The sequence below is a fragment of the Cnephaeus nilssonii genome (genome assembly GCF_951640355.1).
Source record: "Cnephaeus nilssonii genome assembly, chromosome: 2".
NCBI classification, from domain to species: domain Eukaryota; kingdom Metazoa; phylum Chordata; class Mammalia; order Chiroptera; family Vespertilionidae; genus Cnephaeus; species Cnephaeus nilssonii.
In genome coordinates this window covers 77059454-77084299 of record NC_137073.1, presented here as the reverse complement: position 1 = coordinate 77084299, position 24846 = coordinate 77059454, and the positions used below count along the sequence as shown (strand labels likewise).

Genomic DNA, 24846 nt, shown 5'->3' with positions numbered 1-24846 from the left:
AAGATCTGGAATATGAGGAAGAAAAAAACACCCAACCAGAGAGGCAGAAAGAAAGAAGAATCCAAAAGTGTGAGGATAGCGTAAGTAGCCTCCGGGATGGCTTTAAACGTACCAATATCCGAATTTTTGGGGTGCCAGAAGAGAGAGAGCAAGATACTGAAAACCTATTTGAAGAAATAATGACAGAAAACTTCCCCCACCTGGTGAAAGAAATAGACTTACAGGTTCAGGAAGCGCATAGAACCCCAAACAAGAGGAATCCAAAGAGGACCACACCAAGACACATCATAATTAAAATGCCAAGGGCAAAAGACAAAGAGAGAATCTTACAAGCAGCAAGAGAAAAACAGTTAGTTACCTACAAGGGAGCACCCATACGACTGTCAGCTGATTTCTCAACAGAAACTATGCAGGCCAGACGGGAATGGCAAGAAATATTCAAAGTGATGAATAGCAAGAACCTACAACCAAGACTACTCTACCCAGCAAAGTTATCATTCAGAATTGAAGGGCAGATAAAGAGCTTCACAGATAAGAAAAAGCTAAAGGAGTTCATCACCACCAAACCAGTATTATATGAAATGCTGAAAGGTATTCTTTAAAAGGAGGAAAAAGAAGAAAACAGTAAAGATAAAAATTATGAACAAATACATAGCTATCAACAAGTGATTCTAAAAATCAAGTGAATTAAAAATCTGAGGAACAGAATAAACTGGTGAACATAATAGAATCAGAGGCATAGAATGGGAGTGGATTAATAATACTCAGGGGGAAAGGGGTGTCTGTGTGGGGGGTATGGGAAGAGACTGGACAAAAATCATACACCTATGGATAAGGACAACGGGGGGGGGGGAGGGAACCGGGTGATGGGGAGAAATGGGGGGAAAAAAGGAGAAACAATTGTAATAATCTGAACAATAAAGATTTATTAAAAATAAAAATAAAAAAAGACTAGAGGCTATCCTATATAATAAAAGGCTAATATGCAAATCAACTGAATGGTGGAACCGGTCACTATGATGTGCACTGACCACTGGGGGCAGATGCTCAACGCAGGAGCTTCCCCCTGTGGTCAGTGCGCTCCCACAGGGGGAGCACCGCTCAGCCAGAAGCCAGGCTCATGGCTGGCGAGCGCATTGGGGAATGGGCCTAAGCCATCAGTCAGACATCCCCTGAGGGCTCCCAGACTGTGAGAGGGTGCAGGCTGGGCTGAGGGACACCCTCCCTACCCCCGCCAAGTGCACGAATTTCGTGCACCAGGCTTCTAGTATTCATATAAAAGTTTGTATTAAAGAGCAAGGTGTTGAATCCAGAGAGTAACCAGTACAATGCATTGATTCCAAGAGGTCAGTGGAAGAAAACTTCGGTTATGCAGCACATAGTTTTTTGAAACTAGAATGTTGATTCCCTTGATGATTTTGTCCATGGTTTTGATTATGTCTCAAAAAGGCAGGTCTGCCCCAGATATTTCACCAGGCTGCTTTAGTGTCTCAGGCAGTGGCTTGTCCAGGGAGAAACCCTGCCCTTGCATGATCTACTGCAGTGATAAGATCTTTGAAGTTTATATCAAGTGTTGGGTTTACTTATGTACATGAGAAATACTTTTTAAAAAACCCTTTCCTCTTTTTCTTTGAAAATAAGTATGATCTTATAAAATTTCTGATTTCATATCACTTAAGACCTGACATTGTTATAGAATTAAGTAGCTGTGCGTCCTTAAGCAGCTTATTTAGAGACTCCATGCTGCTTTTTTCATTTGTAAAGCTGAAATCATTATTTCCATTCGGACAGCTCCTAAGATTGTTAAGAGTATAACAAGGTGCGATTGTTGGGGATTAATCTTCTATCTCTTTCTATCATCTTCACACAATGTTACTGTAGATCCTGCATATAATAGTTAACAAATTGGTTTATTACATTTTTAAAGTTTCTTCACATATTCCAGTGGCAGAACATTAAACTTTTTAATCATATATGTTGAACTATTATAATTCTGCAAAATGATATTGACTAAATTTTATATTAATAAAATATTCCTTTATTAAAATATTTTAAAAATATTATGGTAGGAAAGGAACCAGTGATTTACTTGCTTGGGATCCCCTGTTTGGTGGACTTTCTCTTGATTCATCTTCAGCTTCACTAACTTCATCAACATCAGGTAAATATATATACATACATATATATTTTAAACTGAGGAATTCAGTAATTTTTCTAATTGATTTATTCATTACTTATCGTTATACTTAATGATCAAAAATGTTTTAACTTGTCCTCAGATCATATTGCCAGATAAAAGTGATTTTATACTGTTGTTTTTTTTTAACTTAGCGTAAAGGGCCTATGGTTTAAACCATAAAAATTTAACATATTAGTGAGAAAAAAAACCTGTTATTTGTAGGCATCAAATAATCTTATTGTTTATAGATAAAATTCAACTGTATACATATGCATTAATGTAAACCAGTGCTTTCTTGATAGACATTTACATTGGATCTAATTTTCTAATATTATGAATATTCATCAATATAACAAGTTTTGTGCACATGTCTCATAGTATCCTTATAATAATTTTTCAATATATGAATTATGAGTTACAAGGTATGCTCATTGCTACTTATTGCCAAACTGCTTTCCAGAAAGGTTTTAGCACTTCCCAAGCAATTCCCAAGTCTGAAAGGACTTGATGAATCCTTTTTAATTGTTTTGGCAATAATATGTTAAGCTTCTCTTTTCTTCAAAATAAAAAATCCCATTTGCCAACACTCAAAGCAGGCATCAAAAAAACGCATCCTATATAATAAAAGCCTAATATGCTAAGTGTCCGGTCATCCATTCAACCAGTCAAAGCACAATATGCCAATGATATGCTAAGGCCACTCAACTGCTTGCTATGACGTGTACTGACCACCAGGGGGCAGATGCTCCCACTGGTAGCTTAGCTTGCTGCTGGGGTCTGGCCAATCGGGACAGAGTGAGACAGGCTAGACACGCCCTGGAGCCCTCCTGCGATTCCTCCCCAGCTGGCCAACCTCCCGCATCCCTCCCCAGCCCCGATTGTGCACTGGTGGGGTCCCTCCGCCTGGCCTGTGCCATCTCACAATCCGGGACCCCTCAGGGGATTTTGGAGAGCCGGTTTTGGCCCCATCCCACAGGCCAGGCTGAGGGACCTCACTGGTGCACGAATTCATGCACCGGGCCTCTAGTGTTTAATAAAATCACTGCTTGTTCAAAGCAAGGAAATAAAATTTCTCTAAGTTGCTCTTCAACCTTCTCTGGGATTTTAGAAATGTCATTAACATGTAGTATTGGGGGTTAAGGGAGTGCTGAACAGTGGGAAAGAATTTGAATCAATTGAGATTCTGCTATATCACTCTGCTAGGAGTTACATATGTGTTATTTACTTTCACTTCATTAACTGCTGCATGAAGTTGTTTTTATTGTCCCCATTTTATAATATCAGGAACTTCTCTAAGATTATATAACTAGGAAATGATGAAGCATAGATTCAAACCTGGGTCTTACAAATTCTAAAATCTTTTGCACTCTGGCATTATTAACAAAACAATAAGCCTTGTTGAAACATTTTACTATTAATAATAAAACATTTTACTATTAACAGTAAAACAAACACTAGTATTTAGATTGTTTAGAAATGAATATTTATTTAAAAAACATTTTTGTTTATTTCAGAGAGGGAAAGATAGAAACATCAGTGATGAGAATCATTGATCAGCTGACTCTTGCATGCCCGCTACTGGGGATCAAGCCCACAACCGCAACCGGGCATGTGCCCTGACCGGAATTCTTGGTTCTTGGGTCGATGTTGGCTTAACTACTGAGCCACACAGGCCAGGCTAGAGACTAATATTTTAAAACAAATTTTTTAAAATTGTGTTTTAGGCAACCTGAAACTGAAACAATTTGGAATTTGAAGGGAAAGTCATCTGTACCTAATTTTTGTAAAACAACAAGAGATAGTCAATAGATAGTTGGACATACTCTGAAGTGTCATTATATCCTTTCTGAATGGGCATTTGTTACTAATTAGTTTTTTAAAAATAACCTTACTAATAGGTTGTCTAAGGAAACTAAAATCGTACAGGAAAAACTGAAGTTGTCGTTAGGTCTTCCTTTTGGTTAGTGATAATGTCAAAATGGTGTTTTGTATTTAGAATGAAGAGGGTCCTAAGCAGTGTTTTTCAATTTTTTAAATATTCTTTCATAAATTATTTTTTCAAATCTTTAATAAAAATCTTCACATTGGTATCCCAGAGGCTTTAGTTATGTATGTAACTCTGCCCTTTGTTTCTCACTATTTTCTTTAGCACAGTCTCTTCATTTTCAAAAAAGCTCTTTTCCTCTTGCTACCTGTCTAAAGAATGTTTTGCCCATATCACTTTCAATTTCAGGTAAAAAAAGTATCATTTGATATTTAGTAGCTAGGATATGATAAAGCATTTATTAACCTTCGATTAGTTTTAAAATGAACTTTGGTATGTATTTTTAACCTTCCTATATAGTCTGAAAAATAATGTCATAAATTATTTGCCCTTCAAAGAATATTAGTGATATTGATAGAGATAATTATTGTTTCACAGTAATTAATAGCACCACCAGAGAACACATATTGTTTCACAGTAATTAATAGCACCACCAGAGAACACATATAAGTTTCCTTTTGCTTCATGGTCACAAAGTCAGTGGATTTCCTTTATTGATGAAGTTGTTACAAGTACATCTCTCCAGTGTAGCTCAGACAGCATTCCAGAGATTGCGTTGGAAAGCTGAACATCCCTTTGGGTTTCCTGATGCTTTGGATGAGAGCTCTTCCAACACCCGCATTTCTGCGGATCAAAGTGGCCTTTGCCATAATGTCACATGTCCTGAAAAATTACTGACAGAAGCTGACAGTGTTGCTGATTTTTCTTTTGCATCTTCATCATTGCTTCTCGAGTCTAGATTAGTATCTTTCTTTATTCAGGTAAAGAATGGTATGGAAAACATGCCTTGTCTATTCTCTTTAGGCATTATCAGAAGGTAGATTAGCTCCTGTCTGCTGTTTCTATCCTTCTATCCTTTACAGGCCACTTCTTATTTCTTCATATACTGTATCTAATGGGTATTTCTTGGAAGTGAGCTTCACCATCATCACCACCACTACTACCAAAAATCCACAATTAAGACATGTAAGCTTGTAAACAGTTGTAGTAATCTCCTTCAAAGGCTTCTGGAAGCACTACCTAATTGGCATATGCAGGTAGATTCATTTATAATGTATAAATTTATTGTTAATTTATAATTAATAGATTCATTTATAAACAGTTGTGTTAGTTTTATTGGCTTTCCTCAAACATCAATTTCTGATTATTTGAAGCTGAACTTAACACTTTTATTAGGTTTAGTTTTGAGTCAGTCTGAATGCCATTTGGAGAAGCAAATGATTAGTCAATAATGAAGTTTCAGATGTAAATGTCTCTTATGTTAGGCTCTCTCACAAGTTTGAAATAACTTGAGTATTGGCCAGTGCTGGTTTCATTAATAATGAACATGTCTTTAAAGCAAATGTGTCTGCCATAGCACAGGGAAGAGAGATGGTCTCAGGTTAGTGCACATTTCTCCCAGTGTATAGCTTAACGTAGGAGTGCAGCATGAAAGAACTGCTGCTGACTGGAAACAGGCAGCAGCCTTAGAAACTAAACTTGATTTCTTACCAGCTTTCTACTGTTTTTCTTCAAGCAACCTAAAAGATGCCTGTATATGTTATCCCTTCATATGATAGGATTAGATAGCCCCATCGCATTTACTCTGTCCTGTGTCAACTACCTTTTTTCTTTAGGTTGCTTCCTGTCACCTCCATGTTCTTCCTTTTCATGCCTCCATTCCTCCATTGCTGATCAAGGGCCTTCAGCTTTACCTGTTGTTTCCCCATGCATATGCTTAGACCAATTCACATATTTTTAACTTTACACATTTGTAAACTTATTAAAATATGTTTCTTCCCATCCATATTATATTCTTCAGTTTCTGAATTATGTTACTTTTGATGATGTATACTTGAATTCCATTCATTAATTTCTACCATGATGAGTTATTTTTAATTAGGAATACTGAGGTTAGTATTTTGATTTATAAAATTGCAAAATTTGCAACTGGTGTTGAAAAACAGTGAACATTAAATTTATATAGGATTTAGGGAAAGTTAGATTATTTTCAGTACTTAACAAAAATGAATTAGAATGATTTAGGGAAATTTTTATTTTATTATTTATTTTTAAATATATTTTTATTGATTTCAGAGAGGAAGGGAGAGGGAGAGAAAGATAGAAACATCAGTGATGGGAGAAAATCATTGATCAGCTGCCTCCTGCATACCCCCTACTGGAGATCGAACCTGCAACCCGGGCATGTACCCTTGACAGGAATCGAACCCAGGACCCTTCAGTCCACAGGCCAACACTCTACCAATTGAGCCAAACTGGCTAGGGAAATTTTAAAAATAAAGATAATTTTAATACTTTTATCACAAAAAAATGTTAAAATGTGGTTCAATTTAAAAGTCAAATTACAGTTTTAAAGGTAAGTGTTTGATTTAGAGTTCATATTCCTATTTTGAAGGTGTTTCAAAGGCTTGGTCTTTCATTACTATCTGTAAAGTAGGTGTATGGGCAATAAACTAAAGACCTTAGGCCTTAAATTGTTTATTTACATCAGCTATTATATGTATAAATAATTGAAACAGGAATATAACTTATGTGTGTCAGTTTTCTTGAAAATTTAATGATTTTTTTTCCAGGAATAATATTGGTAGCTTCAAAAAGAGTGTATTTCATTGATAGGCTCTCAGTATTTCACCAAATATCTTTTTTTTTTAAACTCCTGAAAAATGAACTTTGAATCCTAACAGTTACCTATAAAAGAATGTCTTTATGTCAGGATTGCTACATACTAATAATTTTCTTCAAATTTTCTTTTCCCCCCACCAGCCAGGCCCACAACTCCTCTTTCTGTAGGCACCATTGTCCCACCTCCAAGGCCTGCTTCCAGACCAAAGCTTACTTCAGGCAAACTCAGTGGGATTAATGAAATAGTATGTACTCAGGTGTTTCTCTTTCTTAAAAAACTATAACTGTTTTGATTTAAGATGCAAATGATATCTTTCTTTATGTCCCCTTTACAGTTAAATGCTTGGAATTTTCTACTGGAGTTTTCAAAGTATAGAAGGGTTTTCCCAAACAATAGTTCCTTCATTCCTCCATCTTACCTCATTATCATACCTGTGGATCAAGACATTAAGACAAAAAAATTTTCTGAGAAAGTTGGCACATTATAAAAATACTATTCAGTACCCATTGTTTCACAGCCGAGAAGCTATTTTTATGGAATTCTCCTTGGTTCTTAGACCTTAGAAGTATTGCCAGGAAAGTCCTAGAGGGCATCTAGTTCAGCTTTCTTTATTTTGTATAAAAGGATACTAATTCACATCATTCAATTGACTTCTTCATATTAAATACATATTGCTGTAAAAGAAGAAAAGGAAAAAAAGCATTGGTTGTCGGATAGTGAAAGAAATTTTATGGGGTCTAGTCAGAGTGAGGCTCTCCCAAATCAGTCTTTTTGCCTCTGATCTAATTGCCAGAATTAAATTTCTGAACGTCAAGCTTAATCTTTTTCTCCTGATATACATATCCAGTATTTCATGTGATTGAATATTTTAGCTGCATGTACAAGGCTTTCGATGAACTGCCTGCATTACCAGACGAACTGTCCAACTTTCTCTTCTTTGCAGCCTAGGTTCCAGCCACTTGAAACTTTCCACTGTTCCCCAAACACATCATGCTCTTTTATACATCCATGTCTTATTATGCCACCTATATCTGAAATGCCCCTCAGTTTTCTTTTAGATCCTGTTAAATATCACCACGTTAGATAAAGCCCTCTTTGATCATTACTTCTCCCCCGGTGGATTTAATCATTCTCTTTCTTATACTCATATTCTGCTTATGTTTCTCTTAGTGCACAAATCACATTGTATTTCTCTTCCTCCCCCTCACGAACCATACTTTCTTTGTGTGTGCCCCCGTTACTGGACTATGCCATAGTCAGTTTCATATCCTTAATACTTGCATAATGCCTGGCCTATTACAGAGTATTCCATGACTAAATGAAAAGGCTTGAGCACCAAGTGTTGAAATGGTGACATCTTTCTTTTATAACCCTATTCCCAATGAACAGACTTAGTGGAAGTGAAATGAAGGACTAAATACCAGCTGCTAAGGAGATGGTTATTATTTAAGTGATAAAAAATTGTTACATCTTAACATGGATGTTTTCCTGATTACAAAAGCAATGCCTGATCATGTTGTAAAATTTGGAAAATAGAGAAAACACAAAGAACAAAAAATTCCTTCTGTATTTAAAACACAAAGAACAAAAAATTCCTTCTGTATTTACCACTCAAAAGAGTAACTGCTATTAACATTTATATATACATATATATGCTTTCATAATTTTTTGAATGCATAGGTACTTATTTATTCAGAGGTAGTAAAATATAGTTGTTAAAAGCACACCTTTATCAGCCATTAACTACCTGAGCAACATTAGGTAGTTTATTTATCTCCTAAGGCCCATCCATTCATTGTTGGCAAGGGTGCAGGGAAATATTTTCTTGTATTTATGAAGCAGTAAAGTCAGTAAACCTTTTGGGAAGCAGTTTGGCAGTAAGTGTGGAAAGCCTTCATACTGTTTAAATTAATCATTTGACTTCTGAGATTGTATCTTAAGCATACTTTTTGAAATACAGAAAATGCTTTATGTACAAAGATTCTCTTGACAGCATTACTTTAAAATAACCTTTTCAACTTTTAATACAGCCTCAAAAATTATTTGATCTATGCATCTCTAATTTTGAGTTATAAGAAATTCACATTATAAATTTGATTTAAGTATATTAAGTAAATAAACCTGATACCTAATAATATTTTTCTGATAATGGAGGAATTGTCTTACCATTTTGATAAATAACTCTTTGTTTTCAAGCCCAGGCCATTCAGCCCACCTGTAACTTCCAATACCAGCCCACCTCCTGCTGCTCCTTTAGCCCGGGCAGAAAGTTCTTCTTCTATCTCATCTTCTGCTTCATTGAGTGCTGCCAATACTCCCACAGTAGGTAAGGGATTTTCATGGATTACATGTGAGACTGGCATCCAAAGTATGATCAGGCTGAGGGTTTGTTGTTGTTTGTTTAATGGGCTGGTGATGACTTTAACGTTAGAAATTTGGGTTTCCTGGAAACACACCTGGCATTATCAAACTAGTTACATTTTTCTTTTCTTATTCATAGTTTATTATCTAAATAGGAGACTTTTAACCGTGGTTAACACTGTTAATGCATCAAATTTACCTAAAACGAATACAAAATAACACTGAATATAAACTGTAATTGAAAAAAAATGCATCAAATTTATAAACTAACCAATATAACTACTGTAGTTGACAGCAAAATATAATGTAGCCCTTTCTACCGTGACTGATACTTGCATTCTTACGGAAGTTTGTATTTTAAAAACAATCGATTCAATGAAAAAAAGAAGTGGGGAGGGGGCGTTTATGTTTGCAATGAATAATTTTTTTTCTATAAGAATTTAAATTACAAAGATTTATAAAAGTAGGTATTAGGGCATAGCCATACAAACCTAAACCTCACTGAACAAATTCAGTAGTACATTTAAATGTTGCTCAAGAGTGATTTGTTATACCTTTATCCAATTTCCCCTGCAAATTCTTATTACCTTTCTCACCTACTGTTAGTACAGTAAACAAAGCACAAAGCCACTTAAACAAAGGAGCTGTGTTTTGGGAGTAACAACTTCTTATCAAAGTTATAACTGTCCCCCTTGCTGCTGCTTCTAAGTAATAATGGACTTATCCTCGATAATGTACATCACTGATTTGTACTAACTGAACATAAGTTAGTAGTGCTCTAAGTGTGGTCCTTGGACCTGCAGCATCTGTCTGTATCACTTGGAAACTTAATAGAAACTAAAGGCCCAGTGCATGGATTCGTGCATCAGTGGGGTCCCTCAGCCTGGCCTGCGCCCTCTCGCAATCCGGGACCCCTCGGGGGATGTAGTAGTGCACGAAGCAGCAGGCTGGGGAGCGCTGCTGTGGAAGTGGGAGAGGCTCATGTCTCTGCAGCTGTGTCAGCAGCCCTCAGCCTGGCGTCTAGCATTCCTCAGTCAGCTGAGCGGTGCTCCTGCGCACTGACCACCAGGGGGCAGCTCCTGCACTGAGCATCTGCCTCCTGGTGGTCAGTGCATGTCATAGCAACCAGTCAAATGGTCATTCAGTCGCTTAGGCTTTTATATACAGACATTTCTCGGGTTACGTTGGACTCGCTGTACATCGTTTTGTGGTTACGTCGCCATCATTTATTTATATATATAAAAAAAAGTTCTGTCATTTCGATGTATGTACATATGTCTTTGTTTTTTATTATTTACCACAGGTAAAGGTCAGGAATTCTTATCTTTTTCTTATCTTTTAAGGTGTTTTTTTTTTTCACTTCATTACTGCTGTGTATGTGCTCCATGTGAGTGACGTAGGTGCTTATGTAGGTGGGTTCCGACTTACGGCAAATCGCGTTGCGTCACGCCATAGGAACAGATCTCCGATGTAACCCAAGGAACTACTGTATATAGATATAACCTTTTAAATCAGAAATGCTGAGAGTAGGGCTAGCAGTCCTTGAACAGGCCTTCCAAATAATTCTGATGCATGCTGATATGAGAGTCACAGCCCGAAGTAAGCCGATTTAAATATGTCTAATCAGATTTTCAAAACATAGGAGAAGTGCCTTTGTGTCTGTGGCCATTGTAAAAATGGCATAAGTAATATAGGCTAAAATGAGATAAAAAATGATTTCTAAATGTCTGAACATGATGTTAACCATCTTATTTTATATACCTTTGTGAATATAGCATTTTTCCCATCTTTTAACTTTATGTAAACACAATATGTCTAACAAGTTTGTCTTTGCTATAACAGCAATTTCTTATATTTTTTTGTATATGTGGTTTTGTTAATTTGTTTCTGCAGACTCTATATTTTAGTCATAAAATACATAGAAATCAGGCAGGTGGTCTGTACCAAAATTAGTTTTAGTTCTTTTTCATTATCCCTAGATTATTCAAAAGGTTTTCTCTTTGTGACAAAAACTTTAATTTTGATTGAGTTGGTACATAGTTTATAGTTTGACTCAGTGTGGCCAGTAGAACCACAAGTAGGTAAGTGACTATGATGATGCAGGCAGGATGTGTGTGGATTTTGTACGACAAAGGTTCTTTAAGGTCTACCTAAAAATTATCTTTATTATGATGCTTATTCAATTCTTTGCTTAGATATAAATTTTTGATTCTTACTGTTTCTTGAAAGTATTTTCTTGCGATATTTTGTTTTATTTAAATATGATAGAAGATGATAATTTGATTGGGACACTCTCTGAAATTGAAAAGCACTGTGAGACTTCACAAGGTATTGTATCAAAAGCAAATGTATATGTTAACTAATGATCCTAAAGTGTATCTAAAAATACTTCGTTATCTAAAATTTTCTTTTCCAGCATTGTATGGTGTCTCAGAAATCAAGAATAACTCTTAAGGTTTAACTATCTCAATTTTGTACTAATAATGTTCAGTTGCTATACAGGCTCCATTGATATCAAATTCCCGATGATAAAAACACAGTATTTTTGCATTATCTTCCATCTCCCTGTTCTCTCAACATTGAGAAATATCAATAAGTCTTAACTCTAAAGCTATCGTAACCACAGAAAAATTAGAAAAGAAGCAGAAAGAATATGTCAGTTTTAAGGCATTATTTTTCCATGCCTCCTCAGTGTCTGGCCCATGTTAGTGGCTAGTAAAATAACTAGTGTGATTTTTGTGATAAATTTTTATATTATTGGATTTTTAATTTTCATCTGGAATTTTAAGTTGTCTTATTTGGGTGGGGAGTTACTTTTCCTAGTGACATAGAAGCAGCAGTTCTTGTTGCCAGGTATTTTTCTAACTGAAGAACTTTCTAAGGCAAAATTCCTTCAAATCCTTGAATATCACAAAATCTTCCTGGCCTCTAAAGCTAACAAAAGATCTTTCTTACTATTTGTAGGATCTCAGTTTTAGTTGTGAGGCAGAGAAAGCCAGTACTGATTTTTGTCAGAATTGATCCTCGCCCTAGCTGGTTTATCTCAGTGAATAGAGCCTTGGCCCACAGACCGAAGGGTCCTGGGTTCAAGTGTGGTCAAAGGCACATACCCTGTACCTTGGTTGCAGGCTCGACCTCCGGCCCCAGTTTGGCCTGTGCAGTATGCAACTAATCGATATGTCTCTCATAGTGATGTTTCTGTCTCTCCTTATCTTTTCCACTGTCTAAAAATCAATGGAAAAATATCCTCGAGTAAGGATTAACAACAAAAAAGTAACTCAGTCTTTCACTTGGGTTATCAGCTCTGAAATGAAAAATATCTAATGGCTATTAACATTGTGCAACATTTGTATAATAAAAGCGTACATTCAAATTTCAGAGCTATAGGTTGACCTAGGTTACTCATTTTTTAAATAAGAATTAATTATTTTAATTATTCTATCGACTTTTACAAATTGCATCACTTTTATTTATTTATTTATTTTTAAAATATATTTTAATTGATATTTTTACAGAGAGGAAGGGAGAGGGATAGAGAGAGAGAAACATCGACCAGCTGCCTCCTGCACACCCCCTACCGGGGATGTGCCCGCAACCAATGTACACGCCCCTGACCGGAATTGAACCTGGGACCCTTGAGTCCGCAGACCCAACGCTCTGCTCTATCCACTGAGCCAAACCGGTTTCGGCTTCCATCACTTTTATAAATTGCATCACATTATATATTAAATGAAGGATAAGTGGGAAGAGGACTCTAGTAAGGAAAAAATAACCACAGTGCACTACTTGGTGTGATTTTTCTATTAAAAAAAATTGAACACATGCATAGATTTAACTTTGTTACACTTTATTATGCTTTTAAAACACTGCTTTATTATGATTTTATCCTAAAGGTATCTGAACTTTGTCAGGAAAGTTATAAAAATGTTATTAGTTACATTTATCAAGACAAGGTAATGTGGGAATATAATACAAGTATAGAGAAAGAAGGGGTAAAAGAAAATAATAATACAAAAATCCAGTTTAATGCCCTGATGTATATGATGGGTAGAACCTGAAAAGAATGTAGTATCTGAATGATTTTGAAGCCATATTTTAGTAATCTTAGTTCTTCAGATAAAGGACTTTACCTTCTGACATTCTTTAACCCAACCCTTCTGTGTCTTGACATTTAAAAGAAAAAGTCATTGTGACATGTTTTCCTGATTTTTTGTTTTGGTCCTTTGTATTATTTTATGCTATATTTTTAATCCCCAGATTTTACTTGGGGCATCTTTGAAACCAGTAATCGAGTCATTTGTGACAAGCTAACATTGTGAATATACTTGTCTTGGTATTTAATAAATGTTTTTCGGCAGGATTTAACAAGTGAATTGTCTGTATTCTAGGTGTGTCACGAGGTCCCAGCCCTGTCAGCCTTGGAAATCAGGACACCTTACCTGTGGCAGTCGCCCTTACAGAATCTGTTAATGCCTACTTTAAAGGAGCAGATCCCACCAAGTTAGTCTTAAAAAGATACAAATATACTAGTGTGTGTGTGTGTGGGGGGGGGGGGGGGAGAATGTGGTGGTCAATTTTAAGAGTTAAGTTTGAATCTGTAAGTTAGGGTTTTCTATTTGTTTTACCTGTTTTTTGCTATCAAATATAGTCATTTAAGGATTGTCTTTCCAATAGAAAAATCGCTATAATCAGCAGTAGTGATTTTTCCCTCAATTAATATTCTTGCCCAGGCTTTATGACCAGTATGACACATCTGTTGCTTTACCTATCCGTAGAGCAGGATGATGTTTTAGATGGGGTTAGAACCTTGGCCTAATATATATCTTTTGTGAAAGTCTGACAATTGCAAGAGAGCCCTAGAATGTATGTTTAATATCTGAGACCTTATTTTAAGAAAATGATATTTGGATGAATGACCATCTCTACTTTTCATGGAACATTATTCATTCATTAAATATTTGAGCACCTATTATATATAAGACTGTTATAAGTTTGCATTATCATGAGAGAAACAGTTTCTTTATTAGTTTTCTCTCACAACAATGCAAGCTTAGGAGAGAAGAACTAAAGTATCCTCAGCACAGACACTTTTACACATAGTAGGCACTCAAATACTAGTATTTGATGACTGAATATATATGGAATGAATAATGTTATATTAGGGGTATTGATATTTGCTATGAAGAAAAATAAACCAGGGTTGGACAATTGCAATAGATGGCTACTATTTTAGATAGAATGGTCAACGAAACCCTTTTAAACAGATATTTGAAAAACATTGAGGAGTAAGCCATGCAGGTATTGGAAGGAAGAGCATTCCAGTGAGTGTAAGGGACTGAGGTAAAAGCATGCTTGGCGTATTTAAGAAACAGCAAGGAGAGCCATGTCATTGAGTAGAAGCAAGCAAGGAGGAGAGAAGTCAAGGATAAATCCATAGAGGGACTAGTTTAGGTTGGGCATGATGGACGGTAATGAGTTTAGAATTTATTTTACCTTATTTTTAATTTTTTTTTTTAATTAATTTCAGAGAGGAAGGGACAGGGAGAGAGAGAGAGAAACATCAGTGATGAGAGAGAATCATTGATTGGCTGCCTCCCTCACACCCCCTAATGGGGATCGAGCCCACAACTCAGGCATCTGCTCTGACTGGGAATTGAACTGTGACCTCCTGGTTCATAGGTCAGTGCTCAACCACTGAGCCATACTGGCCAAACTGGAATTTATTTTGAATGAGGTGGAAAGCCAGTGGAATCTTTTAAGCAGAGGAGTAATGAGGTTAATGTTTTTTAAGGAGCCAGAGTAGATGCAGAGAGAGAGTTAACCATAGAAGTTCAGGTGAGAAGATGGTGGCTTCTATATATGAGTATTAGTAGATGAGATGCTGAACAGAAGTAAGATTCTGAATATATTTTGAAAACAGTTGTCAAGATATAATGAGTGAGTAGACTGCTAAGTTTGAAGTACTAAGACAACTTAGCGGAGATATTAAGTTGATAGTCAAATGCATGATTCTGGAGTTCAGGGCATAGATTTATGTTAGAGATAAAATGTCTAGTTGTCATTAATTTGTATATAATACTTAAAACCAGGGGCCTTAGACAGTAGAGAAGATACCTGATGAGAACTAAGTCCTGGTACCCTCCAGTGTTTAGAAAACAGGAAGATGAGAATGATCCAGCAAAGGAATTAGAGATAGCATACAACAAGAGAGGTGAGGAGAGAACCAGTAGAGCAGTGTCCCAGAAACTAAGGGAATAAACCCTTTCATGAAGGATGGTTGTGAAGCTATATCTGATGCCACTAACAGGTCAAAAAACATTGACCATTGACAATTTGGAGGTCACTGGTAACCTTCACAAGAACAATTTCAGCAGAGTGGTAGAGATGAAAGCCTGTTCAGGAGCAAAAAGACACCTATATACAGGAAAAGCAAATGCAGACAACTCTGAGGATGTTTTGCTTTAAATGGAAGCAGGAAAATGGGGTAGAAGCAGAAGAGAGATAGTAGAATTAGAGGAGGATTTTTATTAATTTAGTGTTTTTTAAGGCTGTTGTTCATTTTAGCACATCTGTATGCTAATGGGAAAGATCCAATATTTATGGGGAAAATTGAACCTTCAGGAAAGAGGGGACAACTGCAAGAGTGAAATCCTTCAGTATGTAAGAGAGGCGCTTCAGGGCACAGGTGATAGGATTGGCCTTGGGTGCATAGACTCATCAGTTGAAATAGGAGAGAAAGCAGAAGGTATGGATACAGAGTCAGATAGATTAGAAGTTCTGTAGTGAGAGTATGAGAAGGTTCTTTAAATTTCACTGAAAAATAAATCAGCAAAGGAAAGTGGCTGTGAATAGGGGGAGGGAACGTTACAGATTAGAGGGAAAGGGTGAAGGTAAGAAAAGATGTAGGCATTGTAGTAGAATTGTCAGGTAACAGTAAGAGGGCCCAGTTAGGAGTTTTGGCTCTAGTAATGTTCAGCTCTATAGATTTAGATGAGGAGCTGAACTTAGCAAAGACTGTGTTTTGCCAAGTAAGCATGATCAAGTGAGAGAGAAGACAGGGAGGACTTATGCATATGAGTGTGTGTAATGATGGACCGGGACATTCCAAGATGGGAGGAAATTCGGATAAGAAGTAATGAGTGAAGGTTAGTGAAAAGGATGGTAGGAATAACATTTTGGAGGTTTTAATGAGGTTGGAGAATTGTTGGAAATGCCATACTAGACAGGATGAGTTGGGGGAAAAAGAAAGTGGTGATTAGATAAGTGGGGATTTTAAAGTTGAGATTATGGAGGTGCTGCAGCATAGCTGAGGTGGACTGGAAGACAGAATCATTTGAGGTGACAGGCTAAAGAACTAGGGGACCAAAATATTATAAGGATTATCTACGTGGATATTGAAATCAATAAGAATTATGATGGTCTGTCTGTACCAGTACTTACTAATAATAGGCTAGGAGCTAAAATTTTCAGAAAATGAAAGGGAGTGAAGATGACTTGAAAGGGATGAACTAGTGAGTAAGGGATGGACTAGTGAGTAGTATAGTTCAATGGTATGGGTTTCAAAGGAAGCTGGTGGTTTTTGGAAGGAAGAAGGAACATAGAGTTGGAAGAGGCAATGAGGAAAAGGAGGACATTTACCACGGACTGCCACCCTGAGGACGTTATCTGTGGCGGTTAGAAGGATAAATCGCTGCAGTGGGGGTAGTGTTACCTTCCAGGACGGCCAGGGGGTGGTTTTGGTAAGCAAGAAAAGGAGTTAACAGTGTGCCTACATTTGTATTGAGTATGCCATTTCACAAAGGATCATTTAAAAAAATTAAACTGAAAAAAATTCATTCATAATTATGATAAATATACATAAAGTCCTTTTTAAACCAGATATGCTTTAAATGGAGATTAAAGTGCCTTACTTAAACTATTCAAAATTTTCAAAATCTCCAATTTCAGGTGTATTGTGAAGATCACTGGTGACATGACAATATCATTTCCAAGTGGGATTATTAAAGTCTTCACTAGCAATCCATCTCCAGCTGTGCTATGCTTCAGGGTGAAAAATATCAGCAGACTAGAGCAAATTCTTCCAAATGCGCAACTTGTGTTCAGGTTTGTGTACTTGTGCTTTAAATGTGGAATTTCTTTTTAAGAACATTTTCTTGCTTTTTTGAAGCAATAATAATTTAATTTGAAGACAATACCAAAATTATTTATGATTGAACAGCTTTCTGCTGTCTTTTTATTTTTGATAGTGGTAGTAATTATTACATTCTTACATCCTTTTCTGTCCATCATCTTTCAGGCAAACTTCTGGTATGTTTTATTCTTTATTCCCTAACTTTAGCTTTCCTTCATCCCATCTTTTGGTTCCTTTCTGCTAGTTTTTCCCAGGTCACCAAATTGTTACACAGAGGCAAAGGATAAATAAAAGTCAAATAAATAACAAAAATATTTCTTATACATGCAGTGATCCATCACAGTGTGATTCTAACACAAAAGATTTTTGGATGAACATGCAAGCCGTTACTGTCTACCTCAAGAAACTATCAGAGCAAAATCCAGCTGCCTCTTATTATAATGTAGATGTATTAAAGTATCAGGTGAGTGTCCTGTCATTGAAAAAAATCCTAAGTCTAAAATAGTAACAAATAGAATATTGTAGATCATTAAATGAATATGTCATACCAAATGAGGTTCATTTCAGGAATGCAAGGATGTTTCGAAATCAGAAAATCTGTTAAGCCTATGGAGATTGTGACCATTTGACCAGTAGCATTTCAAGACAATGTGGACTCATATGTGGGATATAATGATCAACATAATTTGATGAACAAGAATAGATCCAGAGACAAATGGGGGGGTGGGGGATTAGAGAGCAACCAAAGGACTTGTATGCATGCATGTTAGTGTAACCAATGGACACAGGACTGGGGTGGTGGGGGCTTGCCCGAGGTGGGAATGGTTTAGGGGAGGGGGTCAAGTGGGAAAAAAGGAGACATGTAAAACTTTAGACAATAAATAAATGGTATTGATTATCAAATTCATCATCTATTTCTGGTTAAAATTTTGAGTAAATATAAATACATGAATGTGTCCTTAATCTGAAAAGACCAGCAGCATCAGACTTAATAAACGACCTAAAGCAATTAATCAAAGTCAGGAATGGCTAAGACAACATTATTTCTATTAGGATATAAGATTTTTCTGGATGTGTTAGTACAGTTAGACGAGAGAATGGAATAAGTAGTAATAAGTATTGGAAAGCAGAAACCAAAATTATTATTACTTACAAGGAATCCATTTTTCCTGGAAAACTCAAGAAAATCAAGTAAAAAACTTGAATATAGGAGAATTTAGTAAAGTGATCAGTTTAAAAATTAATAGATTTCGCCGAAACCGGTTTGGCTCAGTGGATAGAGCGTCGGCCTGCGGACTCAAGGGTCCCAGGTTCGATTCCGGTCAAGGGCATGTACCTTGGTTGCGGGCACATCCCCGGTGGAGGGTGTGCAAGAGGCAGCTGATCGATGTTTCTAACTCTATATCCCTCTCTCTTCCTCTCTGTAAAAAAATCAATAAAATATATTTTAAAAAAATTAATAGATTTTAAAACAATCAGGAAAACTAATGCAGCAAAACATTCACAATAAAAAATAATTAGGAAGAAACAACACAACCTCTACTGATTTGAATATAGTTAGAAATGAACACTTCATTCATTTTCAGAAAACTAATGTAAAAAAGTTTAACTTTCTAAATTAACAAATTTAGTATATTCCTAATCAAAAACCCACTTGAGGTGTTTATGTATTTGTGTTTAGAGACTTGAGAGTTATTTTCAAGATATTTCTGGAAGAATAAAGTTAAGTGCTTTAAACAGTAATGTGGAGTAATGTTTTAGTTTTAATGGGAAAATTATTATAAGGCAACAATATTTAAAATAGTTTGCAACTAGCACAACAGTAGATGGCCAGATGAGTGGAACAAATTAGAGTGTCCAAAAATCTAAGAATAAATGGAAAATTGTTTATATGACAAAGTAGCATTTTAAGGCAATGTGGAAATGATGAATTTTTCAATAAATGGTATTGGGGCAGAAGGCTAGATATTTGGGAGAAAATTTAAGCTAAATTCCTAACTCCAAATCAAAATAAAATCTACCTGTGTCAAAGGTTTACTAATAAATGAAACCATAAAGATACTAAAATAAATTATGGGTGAATATATGTATACTTATGGGTATATGTGTGTATATATGTATAATATCTATTAATATTTAATCTTGAAGTATGGAAGACCTTTCAAAGAATGGTACAAAACCCAGAAGCCATGCAAGAAGTGAGTGAGATATTTGACAGATATTTGACACAAAAATAAATTTGTGTATAAAATATTTAGCTAAAACAAACCCTGAACAGAATCAATATTTAATTTGAGGGAAAAGTATTTGTAATATATAAGATAGACCAAAAGGCTTACTCCAAAGAGGCTTTATAAATTAGTAAGTAAAAGGTGAATAACTCAATAGATAGTTAACTTATGGACAGAAGTGCCATGCCAGTAGAAATGAGAACAGTGAATATTTTTTTTTTATTGTTTAAAGTATTACATGTCTCCTTTTTCCCCGATTGACCACCCCCCCCCCAAGAGCAGTGAATATTTAGACAACAATGAGATACTGGTTTTAGCCCATCAGATTAATAAAAAAAAAGATTGCTTTATTAAGAGTGTGATCACTTGTTAGTAGTACAAATTAATGGAATCTCTTAGAAGGCAGTTCTATTTTTTTTTTAATTTGTTTATATTGGTGTTTAGAGAGAGAGAACAAATAGATCAGTTGCCTTCTGCACACCCTGCACTGGGGGCTCTGACCCAGAATCAAACTGTCGACCTATCAAACCAGTGATCTTTTGGTGCATGGAACGACACCCAACCAACTGAGCCACACTGGCCAGGGCAGATTTAACCTTTAACTCAACAGTTCCACTTCCAGAAATTTATTCAGAAATCACACAAATGGGCGGGAAAAAAGAACATAAAATACAAAGGAAACCACTGAAGTACACATCCACAGAGAAAGAGATTGATTACATGAATTACAGCTATTTAAAAGAATGAGATGTCTCTATGTTTGCATATGTCTAAAAAGTCTATAAGGATATGTGTACTACGATGCTAACAATGAGGAGTAAGACTGCCAAGGGATTAATTTCCTGTTGCATATACTTCCTATACTTCTATATTGTTTGAATTTTTAATAGAGTAATTGTATTTAAATAGCTTGTGTTTCTAGGAAATAAATACCTAAAGAGTAAAAAAGTGCTGCTGCCATTTAAGTTAGCTTAAAGTTTATTCCAAGTATCAATTTATCATTCATCCAACAAACATTTATTATTCAGTGCTTGCTAATTGCTGAGAGTTGGATGGGGAGATAGACAGTAAAGAAGTAAATAATGTGTTTGAAAATATGTGGTATGGAAAAGTAAGAAGTGTGAAAGATAAGCTCTGAAAAATTGTATTTTCAATGTAAATTTATACAGGGTGATCAGAGTAGATCTCATTGAAAGGGAGTCCTTTGAGCAAGGAACTAAAGAATTAGAATTTTACCGTTTACTATGGGTCATGTGATTAAAATTAGCCATTTGAAGTTGAAAAATATTCTAATTCCAGACTTGCAGAACTTCATGGTGACACATCCATTTCTCTTTTTAAATCTAAGTTCTTAGAATTCTAAGATTCTTTATGAATTAGAATTCTAAGATTCTTTATGAATTATATGTGGAATGATGAGAGATATTCAAACATTACAAGAATAAATAAGAATCACTGGATAACAACAGATTCTGTGAACTTATATATGTCATTAACTGACTTGTTTACTTTTCAGGCCAAGTAATTATTTGTTTTTCTCTTTAAAGGTATCATCAAATGGTATTCAGTCTACACCTCTAAATCTTGCAACATACTGGAAATGTAGTGCTGGCACCACAGATCTTAGAGTGGATTATAAGTACAACCCAGAAGCTATGGTGATACCAAGTGTGCTTTCCAACATACAGGTGGTGGTACCTGTGGATGGAGGGGTCACAAACATGCAGTCCCTTCCTCCTGCAATATGGTAAGTTTAGGAGATTTCTGAATTCCTGCTAAATGTGTTTTAACCTCCAATTTTTAGAACCTAAGTTATGAAAATTGTGTAAGTTTGAAAAGTTTTGGTGCATTTTCCCATAGAAACTATGCTATAAAAAGATGTTCATTTTACTAGTTAAGCCACAGTAGCCTCAATCCAAAATAAACAAACTAGTTTTGGTGTCAATATCCAGACTTGAATGATTCAAGACTTTTTTACCCTTAGGCAAATTGCTTAGTCTCTCTAAACATTTTATTTTTAAAAATAAAGATCATAATAATTATTTTACAGGATTAAATATAACATCTGGCATACCTATAGGAACACATACTTGATTAGTGTTTAGTAGTATTAGATATTCTACTCTCAACTCTTAACTACCTCTCTTGTGCTCTCTATTAATATTAGTATAGACTCTAACCTTTTAATAAAAGTGTGTTTATCTTGAGTACTGAACTGAGCCATCTACACATTGTTTTTCTCTAATTAGTGGGAATGAGAATTACATAATTTAGTAAAAATTCGATTAATTTAATAAAAATTTCATTAATTGAGAAAGATATAACATATATCAAATATTTTCCCCAGGTGATACTATTGAAAATAAATTTGATATTATAGTTGTTCTAGTGAAATATTTAAAACACATTTATTTATTGAGTGCTCTTTATGAATAAGGTGTAATACTAGCCACTTAATCTGAAGATATTTGTTATTATAGGAATGCGGAACAGATGAAGGCCTTTTGGAAACTGTCTGGTGTTTCAGAAAAATCAGAAAATGGAGGTAACTGTGTGCTTGTTTTTCTCTTTCTAAATAATGTGAGGTCACAGAAAATGGACTTTTTAAGGCATGTTTATGGAAAGTTTTTTCCTGGAATGTCATGACTTCAGTTCTAGAATTCACCACTAGGTGGAAGTTAATACCTTAAATAAGGGTGGACCAGTTGAGATTCAGGACGGATTTTTCCTCTACATTGAATATGCTTTCTCTGTAAGGAAGAACTTTATAAATGTTAAGTAAATGCTTCTTATGTTCACATGTTAACATTAAATTTATGTTCACATGTTAACATTAAATTTAATTCATTAGGTATTTTCTCTTAAAGAGATAAAACTGTTTATTCCAGCTAGGTAACTTGGTAACTAATTGAAAGTGATTTAACACACTCTTTTGCGCACTGTTAATGGAGTCCTCCCGGTCTCCCAGAAATCATGTAGAAGCTTTCAGGCTTTAAAAAGCCCCTTTGTGAAGTAAAAGCAAAAATAAATGAATGGGACTACATAAAACGAAAAAGTTTTCTGCACTGCGAAAGAAATCATCAACAAAACAAAAGGCAACCAACTGAATGGGAGAAGATATTTGCAAACAATACCTGTAATAAGGGGCTATCTATAATAATAAAAGTGTAATATACAAATTGACCAAACGGCCCGAACAGCGGAATGACTGTCCGAACTACCACGCTATGACACCCACTGGCGCTAGGCCAGCCAAGGCAGGTGCAATGCAGTTGGTCAGGCCTGGCCATCGCCCTATGATTGCCCCTGCAGAGGGAGGCCCAGGCCACCCACCAGCGGGCAGCGGTGGGTGGGCACGGCCTCCCTCTGTGAAGGGCGATACATCGCAGAGCCGTGGGCAGGGCCTACATCTTTGGGGCAACCGCGATCAATTGCCCCAAAGAGGGAGGCCCAGGCTACCTAGCCAGCGGCGCTGCGGTGGGTGGGCGGGGCCTCCCTCTGTGGGGCGATCGATCACTCCCAGACTGAGAGAGGGTACAGGCCGGGCTGAGGGACCCCTTCCGCCTCCAGTGCACAAATTTCATGCACCAGGCCTCTAGTTATTCATAATATATAAAGAACTCATACAACTCTGAGGGACATCTGTAATGCTCTCAACAATAAAGATAAATAAGTTTTTTTAAAAATAATACAACAAAAAGCCAAGCATTCCGATTAAAAAATGGGCAGAGGACCTGAATAGACAACTTCACAAAAAGACCTGCAAATAGCCAAATATGTATGAAAAGATGGTCAACTTCGCTAGCTATAAGGGAAAGGAAAATAAAAATCACAATGAAATGCCACCTCACATCTGTTAGAATGACTAATATCAACAAGACAAGAAATAGCAAGTGTTGGAAAGGATGTGGAGAAAAAGGAACCCTTATACCAGGTGTACTGGTTAATAATGCAGTTTTTTTTTCAATAGATGGAGTTACACATATATTGATATAGATGCATTTTGATATGTATGCTGTTTTGTTGTATTGACAGCAAGCTTCAAACCTTCTTATGTCAAATTTGCTGAAGGTGTTAACATCATAGATATTTTTACACTTAAAAATGTCGAATTTTGTGCCAAAAAAAGCATTTGCGGAAAGTTTTAATTCATTATTTTGAAGAAAAATGCTGCTGAAAGTTATACCTCAGGAAGCTTATGGTGAACATGCTCCATCTCAAGATACTTGTAAACGCTGGTTTAAACGCTTTCAAAGTGATAATTTCGATGTGAAAGACAAAGAACATCCAGGTCAACCAAAAAAGTTTGAAGACCAACAGTTATAAGCATTATTGGATGACGATGTGTGTCAAACTCAAAAACAACTTGCAGAAAGATTAAATGTTGCTCAGCAAACAATTTCTGATCGTTTACAAGCAATGGGAAAGATTTTAAAGGAAGGAAAATGGGTGCCACATCAACTGAATAAAAGACAAATGGAAAACCAAAAAGTCATCAGCATCAGTAAAATGTTGCTTCAACGGCATGAAAGAAAGTCTTTTTGCATAGAATTGGGACTGGTGATGAAAAGTGGATTTTATTTTGAGAATCCCAAATGCACAAAATCATGGGTTGATAAAGAAGACAATGCTCTGCGTTTGGTGGGATCAGGAAGGTGTGGTGTATTATGAGCTTCTAAAAACAGGTGAAACCGTTAATACTGATCGCTACCGACAACAAATAACCAATTTGAACCACACTTTGATCATGAAATGACCAGAATGTGCCAGAAGACACGGCAAAGTAATTTTGCTTCATGCTGATGCACCATCACACACTTCAAAACCAGTTAAAGACACGTTAAAAGATCTTGCCTGGGAAGTATTAACCCACCCGCCGTATTCACCAGACCTTGCTCCTTCAGATTACCACTTGTTCTGATTGATGGCACACGCACTTTCTGAGCAGCACTTCAAAACGTACAAAGAAGTGGAAAATTGGGTCTCTGAATGGTTTGCCTCAAAACAAGAAAAGTTCTATTGGGATGGTATCCACAAATTACCTAAAGATGGGGAAAATGTGTAGCTAGCGATGGACATTACTTTGAATAAAGCACTTTTGATGTTTCTCTTGAAATCATCATGTTTTTGTTGATTACAAAATCCACATTATTAACTGGTACACTGCTGGTGAGAATGTAAACTGGTACAGCCACTATGGAAAGCAGTATGGAGGTTCCTCAAAAAATTAAGAATAGACCTACCATATGACCCAGCAATTCCTCTTCTGGGTACCTG

At 36.0% G+C, this 24846-nt stretch overlaps 1 protein-coding gene across 1 annotated transcript in view; it reads left to right on the top strand.

Moving 5' to 3' along the window:
• FCHO2 (FCH and mu domain containing endocytic adaptor 2) overlaps nt 1-24846 on the top strand; it is a 120177-nt gene that overhangs the window by 87169 nt on the left and 8162 nt on the right. Inside the window, exons 17-24 of the mRNA XM_079791560.1 lie at nt 2070-2161; nt 6987-7090; nt 9043-9172; nt 13596-13707; nt 17155-17310; nt 17669-17801; nt 21117-21316; nt 22050-22114. Coding sequence (XP_079647686.1) covers nt 2070-2161; nt 6987-7090; nt 9043-9172; nt 13596-13707; nt 17155-17310; nt 17669-17801; nt 21117-21316; nt 22050-22114 — 992 coding nt within the window. The remainder of the gene's footprint in view (nt 1-2069; nt 2162-6986; nt 7091-9042; nt 9173-13595; nt 13708-17154; nt 17311-17668; nt 17802-21116; nt 21317-22049; nt 22115-24846) is intronic.